Below are 25,832 nucleotides of genomic sequence, written 5' to 3'. Positions count from 1 at the left end.
ACCAAAGCTACCAGTACCTGGTTTAAGGACCATGGTATCGCTGTTCTTAATTGGCCAGCAAACTCGCCTGACCTTAACCCTATAGAAAATCTATGGGGTATTGTGAAGAGAAAGATGCGATACGCCAGACCCAACAATGCAGAAGAGCTGAAGGCCACTATCAGAGCAACCTGGGCTCTCATAACACCTGAGCAGTGCCACAGACTGATCGGCTCCATGCCACGCCGCATTGCTGCAGTAATTCAGGCAAAAGGAGCCCCAACTAAGTATTGAGTGCTGTACATGCTCATACTTTTCATGTTCATACTTTTCAGTTGGCCAACATTTCTAAAAATCCTTTTTTTGTATTGGTCTTAAGTAATATTCTAATTTTCAGAGATACTGAATTTGGGATTTTCATTAGTTGTCAGTTTTAATCATCACAATTAAATGAAATAAACATTTGGAATATATCAGTCTGTGTGTAATGAATGAATATAGTATCCAAGTTTCACATTTTGAATGGAATTACTGAAATAAATGAACTTTTTGATGATATTCTAATTATATGACCAGCACCTGTATTTGCTGAAAAACTTGAAATGAAATCACTGTTGAATTAAACAATAGCTACCTGTGTAAATTACACCCAACAACAAAGAGAAAAACATGTAAAAGTATCACCGTTTCAGGTAATGGAAATTCTTTTTTTTAAATGTCTGATTAGTGTTTTGCATAATGTGAACAAAGCACAAAGCTGTGCTGTCACTTTCCTTCCCCAAATAGATTCTGCATTTATAAAGAAAGGAAATGACACATTACTCCACCTTTGAGGTCTCCTTCTTTGATGGTTTGCAGTCTGTTTCCCTGCAGCAGCAGCAGCGTCAGGTTGTGCATGTTCCTGAAAGCTCCACGGCTGATGCTGCTGATTTGGTTGTAGGCTAGTCGCAGCTGCTTGAGTCCAACTGGTAGAGCGCTGGGGACTGAACTGAGGCGGTTGTGGTTGGCAAAAAAATAGCACAGCTGGGTCTGGTTCTGCAGGGCGGCCTGGTCCAGTGTGTCGGTCTGCAGCTGGTTGTGGTCCAGGATGAGCCAGCGTAGACCAGTAATGTTGGCCAGAAAAGAGAAGGATAAGTACGAGATGTTGTTGCACTAAGAACAAAAGAAAAAAATGACTTCACTTCAATTTTCACACTTGGTTAAAATAAAGCAGAAAAAAACACTATGGGTTAGTGGCAGACCATTGTAAAGACAACACACTCTCGCCGTGTCAGTGTTTTTCCTACCTGGAGAAACAGGTATTGAGTTCTGTCCGGCAGGCGGTCAGGGATGTCTGCCAGGCCTCTGTGGTCACAGTAGAGTGCCGTGGGCCACTGGATGGGGCAGTCACACTGTTGAGGGCAGGCTTGGTGGTTGTTGGCTCGGAACCACGCTGAGTCCATCCGCCCCTGTAGGCTCAGCACACTGGGCTCACCCAGCAGGCGATTAATCCACAGAGGAACACCTCCGTAGTCCATGTCAGCTATAAAAGTGGCTGAGGCAGAGTCAAAAAAACACAGCAGCACCAACACGGTACAACACAGGAATGCCATGGAGACAGGTGGTGAGATATGTAACCCTGCAAATGAAACATTAAGACAAAGGTGTTAAAGATTTTCCACATCAAAGTCAATTCATGTCATGCTGAGCATTACTGTAAGAGTTGTATAATGTCTTTTACTGAAGTGATATAACAATAAGGTATTTTGGCGTGGACATGGGAACTACACATTTTCAACAAAAAGCCTGCATGACATTCATAGGAGTCTGATTTGGGCATTTACTAGGCAGGGAGGCTAACAAGTCAAGCTATAGAAAAAATATATACCATTAATGTTTAGACATGCTAGCAGCATGGCTTTAGGGACAACATTGCTGGTAATATATCTCAAAATCTACCAAATCAATTGCCTTTAAATTTAGTACATTACTTTGCATGACATTTATTTGATGATTTTATCCAAGGTGGGTTACAATTGCAACGTCAGAGGTCACATGCCTCTGGAGCAACTAGGGTTCAAGTGTCTTGCTTAGGGACAAATAGGTGGATGTGTCACAGAGGGAATTGAACCCATGTCTCTCACACCAAAGGCATGTGTCTTATCCTCTGCACCACCACCACTGCCATTCTTACATAGAAATGGATAGTAATTTAGTACCGACATTCATGTCCACCTCAGGATGAACTGTAATGACTTTTGTGGCCCCTCATCTTTTTCTCCAGCGCCATCATGAGGTCAAAGTGTCAATTTGTGGCATACTGCAGTTTACAACCAAATACCTGAGAACCAGAGAACAAATTCTCTTAGCTGTCCTTTGTGTTTAATGCTAATTAGCATGTTTTCAGTCTGCAAAGCATCAACATGTCTTAGGCTACTATCATTAGCATGTGGCTCAAATCGCTGCTGTACAGCCTCCCAGAGCTGCTAGCGGGACTGTGGACTCTTGTTTAATCTGTCTCTTGCAAGTCCCCCAGTGTAACGGATGTGCAATACTTGTTGGAGTATATCTTTAAGAATTTATGCAAATAGCCTTAGGGGTAAAACTATTATACCTTAGAAGATTTGAAAATCAAGAAAAAAAAATTCTACAGTGTGAGGTCAAACAAGGTCACTGTAATTATGTCAACTTCTCTCTATGCTTTTTGTGTAATAAATTAAAATAAACTGAATGCATGCGCTTTTGGCGCACACGTTGAGATGGTGCTTTTGCATACACACTTCTGTGCAATCAAACTTCTGAGTATGAGAGGAAAGAATTTTTTTCCCTGCATGCACAGCTGTTGATGGTTAGACGGTAATTCCCACAAAGCTGGTTTGCACAAAAGCACACACACAAACACGCACAGAGACTCTCAGTTACTGTATCATACAGCAGTTTATAAGAAAGATTTGCATCATCAGGAAGTTTGACTTGATCAGCATGTTTGCAGTGCTGTCTTTCTCATGTACAGTACAGTCTTACAGTGGCACATGCTCAACAGGTTTGCAAGAGATTATGCAGCCTCATCAAAGCAACTGTAAAACATCGGCACGTTTAACATTTCCAGTTTTACCTGTCTTGCAGTGGCAGGAAATCAAACTGGATGAGAAACCACCAACAACAGTTATCACTTACCTGTTTGATCAGGAGCTACAGAGCGGAGACTGGTTGTCTTAAATTCCCAAAGACCCTCGGGAGCTGTGTGGAATTGTGTGTGTTAATGCGTCTGCATGTGTGTGTTTTCAAGCTACCAGCGATGTTTACCCACTGTCTGCTACATTCCTCTTCTTCAAATGCTACCCACATCCCAGACCCCAAACCTCCTCCATAACCTTCCCTCACTCACTTCTTCCTTCCCCTTCTCTCAGCCCTTTCAGTGACGGTTGAGCCCACAACATTTGGTGGAAACATGTTTGCTTGTGCCAACAAGATCCACAAAAATACACAAAAAAACTGACAAGAACTGCTAAAGAAAGAAAGCGAAGAAGAAAGAAAGGCAACTAATCCGTTTGGATTCTGATGGTACAGAGCTTTCAGTGATTATGAGAACATTTTGATCAGCATTCAAGATTCAGCATATGAAAATGTGTGTGTGTGTGTGTGTGTGTGTGTGTGTGTGTGTGTGTGTGTGAGAGATTGGGTCTACAGTGTGTTCTGCCTAAAGGCATTCAAGCCACAGCGTACCTGGGGAGCCAAAGAGACCATTCTGTGTGTGTATGTTTATGCGCATCGGTGTCCATGTGTGTGTGTGTGTGTGCATGTATTTGTGTGTGCGTGTGTGTGTGCGTGCGTGTCTTGAAGGAAAGAACTCGTTGCAAGCATCTGAGTACAGCAGAGGGGAGAAAAATTATCCCAGATTCCTTTCCTTCTAAAGTATGAGGCGAGCGCTATGAGAAAAGAGGCAAGGTGGAGAACAAGGGGGGAAAGTGGGGACTGTATTTCCTGATCAGAGAAGGGAAAGAGCACCCTCTAGGAAAAACACATGGAATGACACCCACAATTTTCATCCTAATGAACCATGAACATTTTTCTTCTTCTGTAAATGCCACTTCCACTCTGTGTGTTTGGTATAGGCTAATGCAGCAGTTTTATTTTGTGTTTTTTTACATAGAGTTCATGAATGTGACAATACGGTGTGTGCACATCAGGTACATGTGACACAAACTACCAGAAAAGAGATTTGTGCCTGCTCATGGCTGTTGTGTCGAGAAAGAAACAAATTCTACAGCTGATAGATGCAACACCAAAAATCAGGACACTAAACACAATAATAAATTAATAACATTTTGATTGGATTATGGCACTAAATGAAAAGATAAGGGATCACAAGATCTCTAACAATTCATACTGAGGGGGATTTGAACCAAATTTAGTGGCAATCCATCCAGTAGATTATATATTTCACTCAAAACAACAAAGGTCAACCTAATAGTGGCGCAAGATGAGAATTCAGGGGTCACAGTCATTAGGATTCATCGTCTGTGCTCACCACACATATCTATATCAGATTTCATTAAATTCTGTCACACTGTGTTGCTTTCCTCCATCCCCTGCTGCTACTTACAGTTAAGATTTCTTGTCACTCTTGACAGCTGATTTCTAACTGGTTGAGTGAGTGTTTCTGGAAACATGAACGAGAGCTGGAACACAGCGTGTCAGCAGCAGCAGGTTGGCAGCTTCTCACCATCCCACACACACTCTGCGTTCTGCTCTGTCTCCGCCTGGTACGCTCATAAACAAGTGAATAAAATGGAAAAGGCCTCCTTTGCTGGCTCTGGTCACTCCGCTCCAGAATAACACCTCTGTTTCACTGAAACATTACAACGTCACAATCTCTACACATAAATACATATATTTACCTCACTCACACAACGTGGAATTCATGTACATGGATTCTATAATCATAGAAATGTGTTTTTTATTTGCTGTCACAAGTGCTGGAAGTAACTGATTATAAATGATTATTAATACTACTAGTAATACATTTCCTGTGCTGGGGCAGACTCCAAACTCCCAAATTTGCAGGTTAAGTGGGTATAAAAATTGAATGGATGGATAGATTCTCATTTTACTGATGACATACGGAGGAAGACGAAAGAGCTAAATTGAATCTTAAGGGGGTGCTGTAACACAACAGTTTTTAAACTGGGCAGGACTCCTTCAGTTACCCAAACGCAACACTTGTCTGATAGTTGGACCCGTTGCAGGTAGAGGGGGATCTGTGGTCAAAGTCAGGTACAAACAGCAGCTCTATAGAGTCTCAAAGAAGAAGAAGATGATGAACCCACATCTATTCTGAGGTGCGGGCTGACAGGCAGACATCAAAGACAAAATGGGAAAGCTGCTCACTCATAACTCTGTATGCAGTCAGTAATTTCATCTTACAAAGATCAACGGTGTGGCAAAGTACTTTCTTCAGGATAAAATTACCTGACTGACATTTACACCAACAAGGACAGGAGGGCAATCAACATGAAGGACACCAACAGGCACAAACTAAAAAAACATGCATGATACAAACACAAATAGAAAACGTCTTAGTGCCTACACTGAAATTTAGCAATGAATTCACAAAATACAAATCCATATCTACACGTACAATGTTTCCCTTCAGTGATTTAAGGCTAAATAAAGAAAAGCTTAAATTAATTGTACATATCTTTCCTTGCCATCGTGTGAAACACGACAAGCTTAGTTTAGGATCTTTCATTTTAACCACTAAATCCTCGAGCTGTCCAATAATGATTTAAAATAAAATAGACCAAAGTTCACCTACAGTATATACCTCTATTTTAAGGGATTGTAATTTCCAAATCTGTGGCACAGGAAAGAAGCACCCAAGATGGAGTAAAAAAATAACACAAATGTATGAATGCGAAACAGTAACTGATAATAGCATGTTTCGATTACATCATTAAAAAAAATGTCTTTTTACCATTATCATTTGTAGCAAACCTAAATTTAGTTATGCATTTAAATAAATTTATGAGAATTGATACCCAATTATGAATTTTTAATATTCATAAAATCAAACAATATTCCTCGTTAAGGGCACCACCGGAGTTGTTATAAACCTAGAGTCTCCGGACCTCTAGGTAGTTTTAATAATTATACAATTATTACTAGTGATCGCTCAATTATCTTAAATCAATCAGTCAGTCTCATATCTAAAGGGTCAATTCTCTTGGCAGGGACGTAGAAATAGGCAACACACACAGTTCTTGATTATATTACAGTGAATTTATTCTCTAACTAATGTGATAAAAAGGGATGGCTGAATACCGGGAAAATAAACAATTGCTGAACAATGAGAAATGGAGGTTCGATTGTGGGAAGCATTTGACTCATACGGCATAGAAGAACTAATGAAAGTAAGCTAAAGCTATGAGTTTAAGGGTAAAAAAGGAAATCTCTGACCACAGAATGTGTGTTAAGTCTTACTGCTTGTGGACGGCCTGCTTTGGCCTGTTGCTGGTCCCACGCTAGCTGCCGATCCTGGCTTTTTGCTAGGGATTCTCCGGGGTTCTCCGAAAACTCTGATTGAAAACGCCTCCTCCGTCTGGCAATTCGACTGTTTTCAGGTTTCCTTCGTTGTCGCTGGCGAGACCACGTGGCTTGGTCTGACCTCGGTGAAGTCGGCTCGACGGAAAAGGCTTAAAAATGGAACTTGGTTGTTCCTGAATTAGTCCAGTGTAACTTAACGGACTGATAACTTTAACAAAACAAAAGAAATAAAGAAAGTAAAACAAACTGAAGGGCAGATCGATGTCGCGGCACTTCACGTGTGTAGCTTCAAGCGAACACAAGGCCTGTCTCGCTGGCCGACTCTTGGGCGTTGCCTGGCGAGGCACGCCGGGCGCGTGCCGAAGCATCCAGAGAGACGAGGGGAAGAGTGAAGAGAGAAGAGCGAAGAGCGCACGAGCAAAGTCGCGTGTCGCTCTTTTGTTGCCTGGGGCGTGGTTCCCCAGGGGGCGTTTCAGGTTTCCCAAGGCACTGCCTTTCTAAACTTAAGGTCTTAAAAGAAAAGAAATCTATTTGCGCGTATTATAATCAAATATTTTCCACAATCGAACCTCAATGGTCAAACGGTTGTACGGTTTGAAGTTAAGCATTTGGTAACAGGAAACAATTGTCACATTATTGGTCAGGATATTTATACATTTAACGGCATTTCCAACGATGGTATGTAATACTTATTTTGTCCACTTGGGGGAGCTCAGGTTACATGAGGAAAGCTTAGATTAATACAAGATCATCTCTCCTTAGGAACTGGGGAATATTGTTGATTCATCCTTAACTTCAAGCTGGCGATTAAGAGTATAGTAAAGCATTCCTTTGTCATCATTTCTAAAGGAATTTTGTAGGAAAGTATTATGAACAAGCATTGATTACATTAGATGAAGGAGTGTCTTGCTGAAAATAAAAACACTGCAAAAGTAACTTTCTTTTCAGCACTAATATCAACAACAGATAGTAACAACATGTTAACATAACTACTCAAATAGAGGCAAACGTAATCAAGTAACTAAAGATTTAATTAAACTTAATTAAATGCTTTGAGTCTTTGGAGACTGCAGTCCTTGGTCATCCAAAGTTCGGATACCTGGGTCATGTCACGCTTTGGTGAGACAAGGAGTATCCCTTTGATGGGATAATAAACAAAGAGCAAGGTCAGTTGCCACGGAAACATGTGTGGGGGGGCCAGTTTTGATAGGCTGTTCAGGGAAATGCTAATCGCTGGTTCGTGTCCCTTTGTCAGTTTAACAGTCAGGCCCTGTGTTATCAGCTTCAGAATCAAAAGGGTGCCAGTTTTATGGTCATGGATAGCACTTAGAGAAAGCAACTTTCACCCCCCTTTCGTTGGGGAGAGGAAAGGAATTTGGAGTAGCTCCACATTTATTCAATATAAAATGCACAAATCCACACCGTTGTTCACTACACATTAGTGATGTTATGTAAAAGGAGAGTTAATCCAAGCTGATTATGTGGTCTTAACCCATGGCTGTGCAAAACCGCATGGAAATAAAATGACAGGAAGTCAGTATCATCATGAAATCATAGAAAATAGGAGCAGATCCTCGCCCAGTGACTGCCTGTAACAGTTACACACCACATATGATGCTACATTAATGTGACGTCAATTCTGCTGTGACTACCAGAAAAAATACATCCCAGTACAAAAGATTAGTTTATGCAACTGTTAATTGTCAATGAGTCATCATCTTTCCACAATAATTACATTTCCCAAAGCAGAAGCTGCCCTCAAGGGGTTTCCTGTTTGAGAGTTGGCACATGCAGCAGATCCACAAACCACTTGTCAGACAGTGTTTCTGTGTATGTGCTGTCATTGGATCCCCTTTTGTTTGTCTCGTGCACAAGCATGAGGTCACACATGCGTGCATAGCAAGTGATGTGGTACACAGTTCTGCTAATGGTTTTGCACTATTCCACTGATCTACAGGTGGCAAAGTGCCAAGATATGTTTCAATGTGCCGACAAAGGCAGGAAAGCGGAAGACTGCCTGCTAGTAAACATGGATGTGAACAATGCAGGATTTGAAATACCTAAAAAATGGGCTTTGCAAATGTTTTATGGGAAAGGATCATCAAGATATTTGTTAGACCTCAGGCATACACACAGTGTGTTTTGTTGAGTAACACTGAATGTAAATATAACTTTACGCATTTAAATTCCAAAGATCAATCCTGACCTTGGAAATAACAGTTGACTAAACAATTTCACTTTAGGTCCATTTAACAGCTATTCTGGAGCTCATCATCAGATGGAGTTAGACCAGTCAAATTCTTACTTTTTCTGAGCACTTTAAAACCGCAATTGTTATTATTGTTGGCCACTTGGGGTTAACTTTATTCACTTGGTGCCGAGCAGGTAGGGTACACTGGGTTTTTGGAGATTTTGCGCTGTAGCTTGTGGGGTGGTGATGATACAGTGGATAAAACACATGCCTTTAGTGTGAGAGACCCAGGTTCAATTCCCCACTTTGACACATCCACCACTGTGTCCCTAAGCAAGATACTTAACCCCTTGTTACTCCAGAGTACATAAATAGCAAATGTAAGTTGCTTTGGATAAAAGCTTCAGCTTATAAAAACAGCTGCCTGCTGCAGCCAAAAACAACACTGATAAGAGTGGTGAGCGCGATCCATTGAGTGACGTTGTTGTTTTCACATATTTAGATTTTATGTGTCAAAAAAATATTGAGCCGGGGAGGGGGGTTATAATCCGGGAAAAACATTAAGCGATGAAAGTGGTAAATTCACAAAAACAAAAAAATTCTCTGAAAGTCACACATTTATGGGAAAATGTGTGTTTCTCTAAAGTACTGATGCATATAAATAATATGATGATTGTGGGCTAAAATCAAGATAATCTTCCACTGCAGGCATAATACATAGCAGAGGTGTCTGTGTGATGGTGCATCCCCTGAATTATCATACATTTATGACTAATGTAAGAGAACACATTTTTTACTTTAGATTTGTGATTTCTTTCTCAGATAACCCTTTTCCCCGACTCCATGTTTTTTTTTAAACCTACAATGGCCCTAATATGCAGTTGTGCCTTTACATCTCAATCATGTTAAAATAAAAGAGTCCATAAGACAAAATAGAGAATTACAACAATAACACTACTTAGTAAATGTACTCAGTGCGCTGCCAACAAGCCTCCCTGGCTTTGCTAGCCACCGGGGTGTTAGATTTGGCTGTTAACGTTTCTTTACAGGGGCCCATATAGAGTGCTTATGTACAGAGCCCAGATTTTTGTGCGACGACCCTGATCATCGTGCATTCTTCTGGGGAAAATGTGCCATTATGAAAGAAATCTGCCTGCATTGCTGAACACACCCCTTTTATGCGAACATGCACAAACTCCAATAAAGTTAACAACTGAATCAACTAACTAACATCTTATTCACCATACCGTACCACCAGTACCATTTAATACCAATGTAGGCAGTCAGAGTTTGTCCACCCTGACTTTCCTTGATAACCCGAGTTTAATCTGAGCAGGTTGAACTCCCTTCGTAGTACAGGCCTCTGGTGGAGCACACCTGACTTCAATAATGTCACCATCCTTTCCACTACTCATCCGCAGATTGTTCCTAACCCTGCGTGGTATAGTACTCTCTACATCTTGTCTCCATTATCTGCTCACTAGTAGTTTTGTTGTTACTTCCAGTGACTTCTCTAGCGTGTGTTTTTCCTGTCCACCAGGATTCTTGTGTACACACTGGTTCTCGCCACACTGTTTGCTTCACCTCTGCTTATCGCTTGCCAGACCACATTACCACCAGATGCCTGCTGACAGCCAACCAACCACAGATACTTACATTGGTTCCCTTGATAATTTTAGAAATTGAAACAATCAGTGTTTCATAGCACCAGCTGAACTGAATAAACTTGTTCTTGATCTGCTCATCATTTCACTCACCATCTGCCGCCTCAATTTGTCCCTCGCCTGTTCCTGTCACTGACACTAGAGGGCACTATTTTTTCTGTAATCAACGGCACAAACAAGCTTGGTGCACCTTGGGATAAACTAAGGTAAAGGTCTGTTTTGCAAAATTAGACACACATTATACTACACACACTAAACATATAATATATATCCATTAGAGAGATGGGATGTATTTGTGTACAGAAAAATAACCACTGAAGAAGAAATATAAGATGAACTCCTATTATAATGTATGTTAGACATTATTTTTTCATGGAGACAAAGTAATTTGGACATTGGCCGAGTAAACAGAGATGGTGCACTTGTGTGCATCTTAGACCACTTGCTTACCAGGATACTCTTCAGTAAATTTTTAAGATCTCCTTTTTTGGAGTTGCACTGCAGATTTTCATTTCCCCAAAACAAAGCCAGAATTTACTATTAGACCCATAATTAAAATTGTCACTGACAAACATAAAAATTTGCTGCTTTTATCTGTATTGGAAAAAGATGAGAAGCTTGACGTGGTGTAATCATTAACATCTGCGCATGATTTATGCGTGTGTGTGTGCGTGCATGCATGCGTGTGCATGGACATCTGCTTTCTATTGCATGGTTTATGCTGCCCTCTGTGCCCTGGGGTGCCTTGGTTCAAGTTACCTTAAGGAGACTTTATCCAGGGGACTACTAAGACAGAATCTCTATCATTTCTAGAAATAATTTGTTTTTTTCATGTCTATCTAGTGCATCTTCTTTATGAAAATGTTATTTATGTGATGTTATGAAATTTAACAATCACTGTATGTAAGTAATAACTCGGGTTACAGGGTGTGTGTGCGTACAATCACAATGTAGAGACAACAATCTGGTTCCCATAAGGTTAAACATTAAATTCTAGGGTTCAGACATGGTTTTTTGTTAAGGTTGGAGTAAGAGTTGGGATTAGGCATGTAATGATTATTGTTAAGATTAGAGTTAGCATCTCGGAGCTAAACCAAGTAAATGCTTGAGAGAGAGACTAAGAGATGGACTGAGTATGTAGTAAAATGTAAACTGCCACAGATTGTATCATGTATGGAAATGACTGACGGTTTATATGCTACATTTTGTCATGGTGTCATCTTCTTCCACACTGAATTTTTGGCTCCCTTTGTGGCAAGAAGCAATACATTTTTTCAACATTTCATCTTACTTATGTGACCCGGTGATACTCAATACACTAGACCCAGAAAAAAACAGAGCCTGAAAGTGCTATACCAAAATTATATTTGACAGTGCATTAAATAAATGACTTGTCTCCATTCAACTACGTTTCTGCCCCCTCATATTCGACTAAACTGTCGATGAGAAGAGTCGACCAAGTTTTCATTGAGTTAGTCACAGAAAAAGAAAAAGAACTGTTCTAACTTTGTTGCATTATTGTTCAATACTACCTTAGTGCAAATCAATAGTGTCTAACCCTAACCTTACCTCTAACCCATAATCATGCACAGAACTGCAAATAGTATATCTCAAGAGGTAACACAAATCGACAGAACAACCTCAATGTCAAAGTCGCCTGGACAAAATTATATGGGGACTGTAATAACACAGATCTTTGCTCTTGTAACACTGTTTGACGATGCCACGGGTGTGGATCTTAGGTGTCTAGTTAGGTGCCCTTTAGCAAGCTCTACCAGGATTGTGTGTGTGTGTGTGTGAAAGGGGGGGGGGGGTTGTAAGTTAGTGAGTTACTTTCTCACCTTTAAAGCTCTCCATAATTTTGCTCTATTGTGCACCTCACCTTTGGAACTCCCTCCCTCTATTTATCCGTACGACAGAGTCCCTATCCTCTTTCAAAACTTTGCTCAAAACCCACTTATTTCGAAAGGCCTACCCCACATAATTCCACCTTCCACCGGTTTCATGATGAACTGCTTTTTTAAATTGTTTTTCTCTATTCTATTTTATCTTAATCTTTAAATTGTGTCGTGTTTTTTTTTTTTTTATTGTATTGCCTCCTTGAAATGTATTTTAACTGTTTTAATCTGTAAGGTGTCTTTGAGTGCTATGAAAGGCACCCACAAATAAAATGTATTATTATTATTATTATTATTATTATTATTATTATTATTATTATTATTATTACTACATCACTTAACTTACGTAAGCTACGTAACCTTAACTTTTTGATTCGAACAAACACTGGTCTCCTGTGTGAAAGTCCGGTTTCCAAACACCTCCTTACTCAGGCTTTTCTGTTAAATATCCTACAACTGCCTTTAGCATTAAAAAATTACACTACAGGGCTTTTCCCAGTGCGCTGAACTATGACGCTAAGGGCTCCCCCGGTGCGATACAAAGTGACGCCAATGGCGATGCATCCATATGTGACAACTTCAGAGTGAGAACGGGTTGAAAATATATTTGAATAAATAAATTAATATTAAAAACATGACGACTAGTCAAGTAGAAAACTCTGTAGTCGGTATCAGGCCTAGAGTTTCATAAGGATGCCTAAATGTGGGGCATAGTAAAGGATGGATGGAGTGAATTGTAAATTTTTACCACTAAAATAAATCACATAAATCAAATCAACAATAAATGAACAAGTAAAGAAAATAAACAACGGGACTAGACCCCACTCTACAGGAAATTGCCAAAAAATATATGATTATGAATAAACCACCACTACACATATACCGATTTGAACCAAAACTGTTCTACAACATTCAAATGTACCTACTCACAGAGTGCTAGGGTGACTCAAACCACACAATAAAGCACACATGATGGCCATCAGTCAGTCTCCCATTTAGCACAGCAGAAAGCCTCACAAGAAAAATAAAACAAAATATGGACCTTTCTAATGATTAGTTCAATCTAATAAGTGGGCGAAAACAGTTGTTGGCTGTCTTTGTTTAAAACTTGCTAGACTAGAACACAGTCCTCTCCCCAGGTCAGAGACATGCAAGTGACTGGAATCTTGTTTCTTGGCTGATGTGCCAGCAAACACTCCCAAGTTTTAGTTCTTTAACAGACATGAAGAAGCAAATCAAACACCAAACAATGGCTGGTCTGTGAAGAATGGCATTCCTGTGAAGAGTTCACTGCCTGAGTGGTAAGGGCTTGGTCTTCTGATCCTCTGATCCCTGCTCACCGCTGCTCATGACCCAGACAGGAGAGGGGGGCACGGGCATGGTTGGGAGCTAGATGTATTGGGAACTATGCAGAGTTCACCTGGACCTCTTACTTTGAAGACCTGGTCAGCAGAGAATCAATTACTCTCAATCTACTGCTGCACCTTTTGTTTTCTATTCTTTCACAATTCTTCACATTGTTTGTATATGTAGATATGCATCTTTCTGGTTTTTAACGGATGCCGATTTTCGAGTGGCCTTTTATTGTGGCCAGCCTAAGGCAGACCTGTGCAATACCCATGCTGTCTGTTTAGCATCTTGATATGCCACACCTGTGAGGTGGATGGATTCTTGGATTCTTGGATTCTTTGGATCTTGGCAAAGGAGAAATGCTCACTAACACAGATTTTGACAGATTTGTGAGAGAAATAGGCCTTTTGTGTACATAGAGAAAGTCTTAGATCTTTGAGTTCAGCTCATGAAGAATAGAGGCAAGTGTAGAGTTTATAGTTTTGTTTCAGTGTAAGTTGTTACAGGACTCTGTTAAAATCAACACTTTGATATAATACTGGTTCACAGTATAGTAATATGGGTCGCCATAATATTACAACTATCTCTTGTAACAGATAAGAAAGTTAACATTATCTAACTTGAGCCAACTTAAGGACAAAATCACATTATGTTTCACATGCTTTGCAGTAATTTTAGTTTACCTGTCCAATAGGATGAAAGCCATCTCGTTGACCATGTTCTCGTTTGGCCCAACAGGCTTCAGCAGATAAAACTTTGTTGTTGTTTTTTATTCTTACCTGGAGTTTGTGTTGGAGTCTGTGTTGTGCTGAGAGCTGGTCACTCTTTGGTGTTAGCGGACTCCATTTTGTTAGCTGCAGTGTTGTTGCTATCTGTGCAGTTCAAAATCAGTAGGCAAGTGGCTTAGGAGTGATCATGCAGAAAAAAACAACTTTATTTTGGATGGACCCGGTTAAGGAGTGGCTTAGCAGAAAAAAGGTTTCTGATGCTGCAGTAACAAACTGCAATGTATTGCTTTATTTTTCTGTCTGTCCCTCCTTTTTGGGACTCATGCCAGTGTTCAATTTCTCTTTAGTCACAATCTTTTCCGTTACAATTTCCTCACCACTACAGGTCTTCAGCTCTGCTGTATTGCAATGTGGCCATCTGGTTGTTCCTTTCTTCCCTTTTCTGATGTATGAAGCCTTTTATGACGTCAGACACTATGGCTACACTAAGTAACAACCAACTCAAATAACACGTGTAAGACACCAAGCCAGTTTACAAAGTAGACTTTCCTATGCTGTTTCTTCAGAGATACTTTAGTTATGAAAAGTGTTGACAGGACTGCTTTTTGATCACTCAGAGATGATGCAGTTCTAGGATAAATGTTAAAAGCAATGTAACAGACATGAAGAAATATTTCAACATTTTGGCAAATATGCTTACTTGCTTTCTTGCCAATAGATTAACATATTTATGCCACTCTCATGTTTGTGAAATATAAGCTACAGCCAGGAGAAAGTTAGCTTAGCTTAGCATAAGGACTGGAAAAACAAACCAGGCAAACTTACTTCAGGAAGTCAGAAACATGTTACACATCAAGCTTTAGAGGTGCTCATAAATGGATTTGTTTTAGACAGAGCCAGGCTAGCTGTTTAACCCAGTTTCTAAATTTTATGCTCAGCTAAGGGGCTGTCCACTAGGAGGAGAAAAGCGTTCAGAAAAAGAGGAGGGTATTCTTCTTTCGGCCAAAGGTATATGGTTTTCTGACTTTATGGGAGTGCATGGGAGGGTCTTTCACACATTAGAACTTCCATTTAGATCTGAAGGTCTAAATTGGGGTAGATGGTTAAACAAGCTGTAGCCCTGACACTTTATATATAATATTATTTTATTACATGACCATATTATTCTTACATGTTGAGGGGACGGTGTTGCTGGTTGTTTCTAAGTCAAGACAAGGCTTCCGAAAAAACATTAACAACCCTGCATTGCCACCTCAGCACACCAATAATTTTCGTACAGTGCCTGACTGACTGATCCTCTCATCTAACACCTGGTAAAAAGGCAAATAGCCTGGTCAGAGTCAACGGGCCACAGCTCTTCCTTTTGCCACCAATTACATCCCCATAGTGAACATTCACACATTTAGTGTGCCACCGCCACATATTCAAAGACCATTCCTCGTTTATTGCACTGCAGAGGGCGAAACATGCAGAAGGTGTAATCATAGTTAAAATGTTCTACACGTACCGTACGTGGCTATCTGGAGGAAACACAAGGCAGTGGGTTTATTCAACATAAAACACATTCAAAGGGAGCTGTGTTCTAAGTGCTGCTTTTGATCAGGCATTGATATGATATTTTTCACACGGAATATTTCCATGTGTTGAATATTTGAAAGCAAATACATCCCAGACACATCCTGTGCAAACAAGTTTAGCTATCTATCCAACAGTCACACTACTCCTCCTATGTAATATTATAAAATGATAGCAAGAAACAGAGAAGGAGATGGAGAGAAGAGAAGAGAAAGGGGATACAATAATTTGGAGAAGCTGCGACTGTTTACAGAGATGAAAGATAAAAGGGAGTGAAAAACAATGATTCAGATGGAGCTTGTGTCAGAGAAAAGGCAGGAAGGGGCCCACATTAAGACCAGACAGACAACATGAGAGGACTGTCACACATGTTTCCATTTAACCCTTTACAAGATGTAAGGTTGTTGGAGAGCAATGGAGAGAGATGGATCAACCCCTGCTACAAACATTGTCTCTGGCACAGGGATCTTTGCTAAGTGGACAGAAGGGCATTTAAAGGATTTTTGTAATTATTAGTCTATCTGTCTAAATAATGTCTGAAAGAAAAACAATCTTCTTTGTATAATATTGTTTTGTCACTTACCCTAGTACTGTCAGGAGTATATGACTGCTAGATAATTAGTCAAATGCTGAAATCACCTTTAACAATGACATGGTGCTTTACAGATGCTTTTCACAGTCTCAATTACGGTAAGCAGAAAATTAGTTACCAGGGTTATGGATTCCCCATTATTTACCAACAAACAGTCCACTCAACAGTCCACTCATTGCAATGACAATTTACTACACTTATATCATTTAAGCCCAATTGCACAGACACACAGTCCATCTCACTGTACCCCCTCATTATTTTCATGCTGTAACAACAATAGAGGGAGTCTTTACTCCTGTGTGACGTGTATTGTGTTGCTCAGAAAAGATTAATAATTTAGCACTTGTGATCCAGTGAGCCAAAAGGGTCAAAAAACAAAGGATAAAGTCTAAATATTGAAGAAATAATGGGGCTCAGGGACTGAATGTGCTGCACAGATGGGAACAATCCCTCACAGCCAATGCATTTCACATCACTCACATTAGTGGAAAAAGGGGCTCCAGAGTGGGGTGTGGGGTGTGCTGGGCCATGCCTGAACGAATAAAATGGGGTGCGGGTGGGTGGATGGAAGCAACAGTGAAGGACGAGAGAGAGGGTGGAGAGGGGGGATGGCAGAACGGAAAAGAGAGCAGGGAGGGGAGGAAAGTTTTTACTTCAGCAAAGTGTTTGTCTGGAGTCCCCTCCAGTCCTGAGCACACTCTCAGAGAGAGAGGGGACAAGGAGGGCCAGTCTCTCTGATCAGGTAGGTGTGTGTGTTTGTACATGCATGTGTGTGTGAACATGTGTCTGCTGGTCTCTATGGTATTTTTCTATGAAACCTTATAGGAGATGAACAAACACATGATATTGGTCATATTTTTGTTTAAGCTTTTAATCTTTTGTAAAAAGTTTTTAGCATCCACAATTCTGTGGCAGCAGTGAGAACTGTTAACAAAGCTGGCATTCATGGCTAGGTTTTTGCTTTTTTAAATGCTTCCTCTCTGGATTCCCTGTGGATTAAGACCCTTAAGAATGCACCTCTCTGCAGGCAGTTATGTGTCTAAACCAAGTCAGTAGCTGCACTGCACCTTATTTAATCTCCGTATATCAACAGAGAGTTTGGGTTTGCGGTATTAAGAAAAGCATATACTTAAAGAGTATCAGCTTGCTCTCTAAAGGCGTGAGAGTATATTTATGTATAGACTTTATTGTGGCTTAATGAACATTTTATTCTTCAATTTTTGCAAATCCCCCCCTACCCCACATCCGTTTACTCCGAGCTATATCTGTTGCATAAGTCCCATTAACAAAATAATTTTGTTGTGAATTACTATATTTATATTTTAAACATGTGTGTGACCCTTTCTCTCTGGCTTTTTCTCTGTTAGGTCATAGTGAAGATTTGTGTGGCTGTGACCATGCGTGTGGTGACTGTCTTCTTCTTGTCTGCCCTGCTTCCACTCTCTCTCCCCCAACGGGACGCTTTCACCTGGCTCTACGGCAATCAAGGTTCAGGATACAGTGTTAGCGCCCTGCTGCCAGAAACCAGAGGAAGGGAGTGTCCCGATGAGTGTGACTGTCCCCCCTCCTTCCCAGTCGCCATGTACTGTGATGGGCGGGGCCTGACAGCCATGCCAACCATTCCCTCCCGTATGAAATACTTATACCTCCAAAATAATGCCATCACAGCTGTGCCCGACTCAGCTCTAGTCAATGCAACCAATCTAGTGTGGCTCATGATGCACTACAACCAGCTGACATCTGACGCCATTGGCAAGAAGGTAAACTTACATCTGGTCTCAGTCAGAAAAATATGTAAGCTCAGAGTATGAAGCAGTGATGGTGGTGTAAATAGTTGTCAGATGGCTAACAGGCTATTATTACAAAGGTAATCGTTTTATTGCTGGAAATGGGGTTCTTAGGTTTTTTCTCTGCTACATCATACATATCTGCTCAGTAACTCATGTCCTGTGTTCTAAAACCAACCATTTATATTTTTTTGGTTTCATAATGGCGCCCCCTGTTTTTGCATTGTTCTCCCTCTACTTAGACGGAGAACTTGTTTCCATACAGCCAATCACATTTGTGTCACCGCCGCTGCGCCGCTGTTCGCTCGCGGGTCGGCTAGTTAAAATAAACAATTTAAACTTAATTTTGGTAAGTTTCTGCTGGGGAACAGGCTGCACCGAAACACCACAAGGCTCAGACCAGTACAGTTTATAAAACCAATGCCAGTGTCTTTATTAAAAAAAAAAAAGGAAAACAATGAAGTACTAAAATCCCTTCATCAAAAAGCCTAAAAATAATAAGAGTTCATAATAAAAGTCACTGGGCAAGCCTTGATCTGTCCAGCCCTCAGTAGTTGGTCTTTAAAATCCCAGTCCGTCAGCCCACCAACTCCCTTCCTCTGCTCTTGCTGCTCGTTCCTGCTCTCAGTAGTAGTCGTCGTCAGCAGTAACCTAGGTGACAGGATGCTTGGCAGTCACAAAGTTCCCCACAATAGTTCCGCTAGGGTTAATTAATCATATATAAAACTTCAGACAGAAATGTGCATGCAAGTAAACAACCAAATCAAAAATGCAAGCAACATAAATCAAAACCCCAAACCACACACCCAAGCAAAACTACTGGCATGATGCCAGTACATAAAAATTGGGCTTTAAAATTAGGACCAGAATCAGCAGCGTACTGGCTTGTTCCTCCAAATGCTAAAAATAATAAAACCCAACTAAAAAGTGGCAGCTTATTCACTGGGGACAGTAGATAGTCGCAGCCAGAGAGGCGTGGGACAGTTACGTTCTGGGAAGGAGGAGGGAACGAATTCCGACCCCTCCTCGTGTCTCTGATGGCGTCCTCCCCCACGCACTTCCACAGGGGCCACTCCTCACTCCAGTTACTCAGAGGCGTCTCGTCTTGGCACCGGGCCGCTGCGTCTACCCAAAGGCAGTGTGGTTGACTCGCTTCCGACGTCCACCTCGGTCCCTGTCTCGTCTCCGTCGACTCTCCGCCTCACGTCGTGCGTGGTGACCACCGCGTCTCTCTAGTTTGCCGCCTTGGGTGCAGCTGCCGTCGGCTCTACTCTTCCCTGCTCCCGTGTTCTCCCTTCCGGGTTTCTCCCGTCTGCTTATAAAGGAGCACCTGCCCCCAGACTTCCCACACCGGTAGCCATTCACCACTAACGAGGGGGCGTGACCATACGCAGCTCCAATCTCTCACTCACACACGTCACCCCGGTGACATTTACATAAAGCAAAAAAGCAGTAACGTCACTGTTCCATCATGGGCAGACACTGGTTACACTGGGTGTCCAAAATTTCTCGCTTTTTACTGAGTGAACATGGGGATTTAAACGTATACAAATGTCACTGAGGTCAGTTTTGATGGTGGTGTGGTCCTTACTTTTCAACATCACTGCTAGTTTTTGCCCATGGCTTGTTGCTAGAGTGCAAGTGTAAGTGTGTTTACTTGGCCTGTCATTCGCCTGCCGGAGCTCAGCCTGTCAGCTGCTGTCAGTCACACACAGTCATGGACGCACCCCTCCAGACACAGAGAGAAAAAGAACAAATATATATTTTAGTAATAAAAACTGTTAATAATTAATTGTATTTGACTGCAAAAGGTGATAAAAATGATTCAGTTAGATTTTCTCATGCTTTTGAGGCATTATGTGGATGCTAGTGAGTTGTTCATTCTTCACATCATGTTTGCAGGCATTTCTGAAATTGGAGAGACTTGAGCGTTTATATCTACAGCACAACAATTTGACCAGTATACCTTCAAACCTCCCTCGCACGTTGCGAGACCTGAGAATCAACAACAACAAGATTAAAAAGGTAATATTTTGCATAGTTTGATATTCATGCTCTGTACATCAGAGACATTCAACTTTAATAAATGTTCAACTGTTGCCAAGGTAACGCCTGCAGACCTAGGAGGAATGGATAACCTCACTGTCCTGTATCTCCATGACAACGCTGTCATGGACATGGGCACATCACTGAAGGCTCTGAAATCCCTCACACTGCTGGACATCAGTGGCAACAAGTTGACAAAGGTAATTGTGTGCGTCTGTGTGTTTGCAATTGAAGTGAATGTATTATCTCTAGTGCTGCCACAATATTTTCATGAACTGGTCTCAGGTCCCAGAGGCACTCCCGGAACATCTGCACCAACTCTACATTGAGTCCAACTCTATTGACTCTCTCCCAGAGGGGTTTCTGGGCCGTCTCACTCAGCTGCAGTATGTCAGGATAGCCCACAACGTGCTAACAGACAAGGGAATCCCTCCCAACACCTTCAATGTGACTGGGCTGGTGGAGCTGGACCTGAGCTTCAATAAACTAGAGAGAATCCCCACAGTGAGCACCACACTACAGCATCTCTATCTGCAAGCCAACCAGATCAAAGGTAAAATGTATACATGTTTTATTTGTCATTTGCATAGAAAACATATTCAAAAAGCTATTAAAGGTCCTGACAACATCTATCAGCTTCTTTCTATGAACAACGGGGGTTCCACATAAACACGTAATAACTATCAAAGTTGTAAAAGTTTTGGTTGTTTCAAATGAGAGATTTAATGATTTTGTATTTGCTCATCTCACTGGTTTAAAGTGGGCGGGAAAGGTGATAACAGATGACACATATAAAGCTGATGTTTCCAGACTGCTGCCACTCCAACCTAATCACACCCCCCAATAAGGCAGACTATCATTTTACAGTTAAAAATATTATATAAGTATAGCAGTTAAATTTTCCTTACTGATATATAGGCCAGGTGCTAAGATGCTGGATGTTTGGAGTAGTTTTTACTGGAGTAGTTTGGGAAGACATATTGCAACGCTGCTGTATGTGTACAGAAATTAATTCTTTTCCACCTCTCCATCCCTCTAGAGTTCACGCTGGGTAGTTTCTGCAGCGTTGTTGATGTGACCAACTTCTCCAAACTGCAGACTCTGCGACTGGACGGGAACGAGATCAGTAGCCAGGACATCCCTTCAGAGTCATCCCTCTGCTTGCGTCAGGCTTCTTACATTGAGGTCTAACTGTGTGTATGATACAGTGTGTGGCACAAACCAAAGCACAGCAGGGCTGATTTAAATCTTTAATCGTAAATCTTTCAAAATTATGAGTTTCCCTAAAATAAATGGATAAATGGCCCAATCTGGTTTGATTAGAATAAAGGTAAATGAGTCCTTTGCCAGTGTATAAGCCTAATAAGATACTGTATGAGCCATATATGATGTTTCTGTTTTGCATATTGAAAATGATCTGTCCCTGATCTTCCTTATATGTTGCTGTGAGGATCAAGGATCTTTAGAAACCAACATTTTAGCCGTCTTTATCTTACCTTTCTCTGTGTCTTCCTACAAAGCATGCCTTCCACTGTTTCATCTGACAAGTTTATGATAAAAGTATTATGTATCATGCATGATGTGAATTGTTTAATTTCAAATAAGCAGTTGTAGAAGCGTGATAATATCTTCATCACTTCTCTGACAACCATGTCCCAAATTGATTATTGCATTTAGGTACATTCTGTACCTACAGGTACATTTTGTGAAAAAAAAATGTTGTAACTGCTTGTTTCTGTAGAGGATTTTTCACAGTGAAATCAACTTTCCTTAGAGACATGTGAAAAAATATCTCTATACTGTACTGTCGTGAATCACAAATAGAGAGGCATCTGGGTGTGTGTTATGATTCTTGAGTTACTGTATCCATTGCATGGACTGGTTATCATACTGACAGGCTTTATGATGACGAGTCTATTGCAGGATAAATAAAAGTTATATTATATATATATATATATATATATACATCTTTTTATGGCACATCCAGTATTTGTAGTGCAGTAATCTGATCATACAGTGTAACCTGATGACTAGAGAGTAATCTGATTACTGTGTTTCACACAGAGTAACTAGTTCAGAAGGAAACAAAGGTCCACGTGCATAGAGCGTCTTTTTTTCGCCACTGTCTTTTTCTTAATCCTTGAAGTGTATATTTAAAATTCTGCCTGGTAACAGGCTGACATAATCTCACAGCATGACTTTTGGAGTAAACAACATACAGAGGCCAATGAGCACATTTTTTGCATTTTATCCGGCCCAAGGAATTCAGTTAAATGGTTATCGTTAGAATTCAAACACATCTTGACTCAACTTTAGACCAAAATCAATAAAAAACAAAAAAAAAGTGAGAAATCAGATTGTCCAGAGAGGAAGTATTGTCATAGATACGCCAAGTGTAATACAGGTTTTGGGCTCAAACGCAAGACATTAACATGGCTGGAATCTGTTTTCTTGATATTTATTTAAACAAAACACATCCATCGATCCATCGTCAACCGCTTATCCTGCGTACAGGGTCGTGGGGGGCTGGAGCCAATCCCAGCTGACATCAGGCGAAAGGCGGAGTACACCCTGGACAGGTTGCCAATCCATTGCAGGGCCACACAGAGAAAAACAACCAGTCACACTCACAACTAAGGACAATTTAGGGTCACCAATCAACGTAGGCCACATGTCTTTGGACGGTGGGAGGAAGCCGGAGCACCCAGAGAGAACATGCAAACTTCACACAGAAAGTGTGGGGCAACCAGGGTTTGAACCCTGCGAATGTCACAGCGCTATCCACCAGGCCACCCCTAAACAAAACACAACATGTCGAAATAAAAAAAAACAACAAATGGTAAATGTTCTGTATTTGTATAGCCCCTTTCTAGTTTTTGCAATCACTCAAAGTGCTTTACACTACTTCACATTCACCCATTCACACAGACTCAAAAATTGATGGCAGAGGCCAAGGTGCGAACCGCACATCAGAACGGAAATAATATACATTCACATTCACACACTGATGGCACAGCAACCGAGAGCAATTTGGGGTTACAAACAGAAAATTCTCCCACAGAAACAAAAAAAACAAATGTCCTAACTTACGCAGGGTGAACAGAGGGAGGGGTCTGGAAGGGGGCAAGAGTCCAGAGGCAGGAACACAGGCACAGAGTTCTTAGGTCCAGGAAACCGACAGCAAAGACGGAGCATGTCAGGAGGCCCTTAGAAGGCCGGACAGGAAGCCTCCAATGAGGATGGAGACCCTCCAGGGACTGGACAGGTGGCCAAAGATGATCTTCTGGAGGCTGAGCAGGAGGCTAAGCAGGAGGCTGAGCAGGAGGCCGGCGGCAAAGAGGATGGAGACCAGACACAGATGACAGGGCATCTGGGCTGCAGACCGGGCAACAGGGCAACTGGGCTGGAGACCATCAAAAGTGCAGCTGTGCTGAAGACGGGTGACAGCGACTGCAGCTCCAGAGGAACCAGGGATGACTGCTGCACTTTAGGGGCTGCAGGTTTCTGCCACTCAGCAGAGACAGGGTGTTGTTGCAGTAGCTCAGTAGGAACAGGGGGCTGTGGCAGAAAAACAGAGTCAGAAAGCTGCTCTAGCCCAGCAGAGTCAGCAGGTTGCAACTCAGTAATGACTAATCATGTCAGATGCTCCTCAGGGTCAAGGCGTTGCTGCTGCTCTGGACTGGGGAATGCTGCAGTTCCGGCACCAAGACCTGCTGTTGCAGGAGGGGGCCAGAAACAAGTGCCTCTCCGGGGAAACCAAAGTCCCCTGAAGCAGTCAATTTGTTGCTGCATTTCTGGTTCACATAACAGTAGTAGCACATGAAGTACCTCTGACTGAGTTTCAGGAGCACCGATCAGCTGTCTATGGAATGCCTGATAGCTGAATCTTTGGTGGGCTGGAAAGCAATTTCACTGGAAAGCTGGCTTACTCAGTCTCTGAAGATCCAGCAAATACAGTCTTTGCAGAGCTAGGCAGTAGCATCTCAGTGACACAGGGTGACAAAGTAATCCGAAAGTTTACAATCCGAAAGAGACTTGCAGCAATAACACAAAAGCTGCCTGTTGGCCTTTTTAGTCGTAATACAGCAAATTATATTTGGACCGATTTGGACTAGCGACAGTCAGAAAGAACTACACCACCACGGGAGGAAAAAACATTCTTGAGCGCTGCGGGGCCATTTTAATGAGCATTAGAGGTAGCGTTACATGGGCGTTGGAAAATAAATACACGTTTAAAATTACTTAAGACACAAACTTTAGCGACTTTAAGACTTTTTAAGGCCTTAAATTGTGAAATTTTAGAATTTAAGACCCTGCGGAAACCCTGCAGGATGTCTACCTGACAGGTTCTGTTATCAGAACAGCTCCTTTAATCTGGTGGTCTCAAGAGTGTTTGATTGTCCGAGTGACAGAAGGTGACAGGAGGAAAATATTCTGGCAGTAAAAGTACGGTGTCGGTGTGTCAGGTAATAAATGCTTCAGCTTCTCCAGAACAACAAGTCTGTTGTTCCCAAACAGCTGGAGAAGTGAAGCAGATTAACAAACATCTCAACTTCAGACTGAAGCTGAGCAGGAAGCTAACAGAACGTCTTTTAGTTCAATTTATAGAAAGTAAGGAGCAGCTGTATTTTATTCCAGCCTACCTTTCCAGCTGAGAGAAAAATTTGTTCATCCTGAACACAGACTGAACATCCATTGGGTACTATATTTGGGTCACACATAGCGACTTGTCAATCACAAGGTAGCCCCGCCCTAAAGCCTCCCCTGCTTTCTGGTCTATTTTCCTCTAAATGGGACCATAATTTACTATATGAACATCATGCTGTGTTGAATAACACTTGAAACTAGTGACTGAGACCATATACGATCCAGTGGAGTCGCCCCCTGCGGGCTGTTAGAGAGAATGCAGGTTTGAGGCTTCACTTTTCAAATCTGAGAAACATTCAGATCTGGATCTGTGTGTGTGTGTGTGTGTGTGTGTGTGTGTGTGTGTGTGTGTGTGTGTAGGAGCCGACAGAGAGCAGCAGAGGCTGCAGCCTGATGATAAACAGTTCGGTACCATCATTAAAGACATTACTTTTCTTATTTGTCGCGTCTCAACAGGGACGTGCACAGGAATTTTGAAGGGCAGTTGCTCTGACCTGAAAAAAGGCCCCCCCCCCCAAAAAAAAACAAACAAAAAAACATGGGCAATATGAAGGACTGAGAAAAAAACATTTTTTTATTAAAAAATATACAAAAAGTAAAAACACTTAAATACAGCACTCAATAACCTAAACTACTATTAATAACAAAACAGAAAAACATGACTCGAGTCATGAAAAAAGAGTTCCTTATATTATTGTTTATTGTTTTTTTAATCATTATTATTTTTTATTTTTTTTCCTTTTTTTTTTATTTGAAAATAAATAATCTAGATTGAATTGACAGATGGGGAAAACTCGCTTCTAATAAAATATTAAATAAAAAAACGCTTAGATTTCGGAAAAAAATACAA

General features: G+C 41.3%; 3 protein-coding genes across 13 annotated transcripts in view; 2 read left to right on the top strand and 1 right to left on the bottom strand.

Moving 5' to 3' along the window:
• The window catches only part of diaph2 (diaphanous-related formin 2), a 470,900-nt gene that overhangs the window by 296,101 nt on the left and 148,967 nt on the right, over window positions 1–25,832 (top strand). The gene's annotated exons all lie outside the window — the stretch shown is intronic.
• Window positions 666–14,455, bottom strand: LOC123958065 (keratocan-like). Of its 5 annotated transcripts, XM_046031249.1 has the most exons (4): window positions 6,442–6,499; window positions 4,565–4,810; window positions 1,266–1,597; window positions 690–1,131 (listed from the first exon to the last, which is right to left on the bottom strand). In XM_046031249.1, exons 2-4 carry the CDS (start codon window positions 4,629–4,631, stop codon window positions 775–777), a joined length of 756 nt encoding a protein of 251 aa, XP_045887205.1. In that variant the 5' UTR covers window positions 4,632–4,810; window positions 6,442–6,499; the 3' UTR covers window positions 690–774. The 5 variants fall into 5 exon arrangements, with proteins under 5 accessions (XP_045887206.1, XP_045887208.1, XP_045887205.1 ...); XM_046031250.1 differs by lacking the exon at window positions 6,442–6,499 and having other exon boundaries at window positions 666–1,050; window positions 4,565–6,047; XM_046031252.1 differs by lacking the exon at window positions 4,565–4,810 and having other exon boundaries at window positions 687–1,131; window positions 6,442–6,493.
• Window positions 17,127–21,910, top strand: LOC123958064 (fibromodulin-like). The gene is made up of 6 exons (XM_046031248.1): window positions 17,127–17,244; window positions 17,870–18,262; window positions 20,192–20,314; window positions 20,395–20,535; window positions 20,621–20,888; window positions 21,375–21,910. The coding sequence occupies exons 2-6, from the start codon at window positions 17,900–17,902 to the stop codon at window positions 21,524–21,526; spliced, it is 1,047 nt and encodes a 348-aa protein (XP_045887204.1). The 5' UTR covers window positions 17,127–17,244; window positions 17,870–17,899; the 3' UTR covers window positions 21,527–21,910.

Source organism: Micropterus dolomieu, linkage group LG19, assembly GCF_021292245.1.
Source record: "Micropterus dolomieu isolate WLL.071019.BEF.003 ecotype Adirondacks linkage group LG19, ASM2129224v1, whole genome shotgun sequence".
Classification (NCBI taxonomy): domain Eukaryota; kingdom Metazoa; phylum Chordata; class Actinopteri; order Centrarchiformes; family Centrarchidae; genus Micropterus; species Micropterus dolomieu.
Note: the sequence above shows the minus strand (reverse complement) of the source record. Positions and strands in the feature narration are given on the sequence as shown.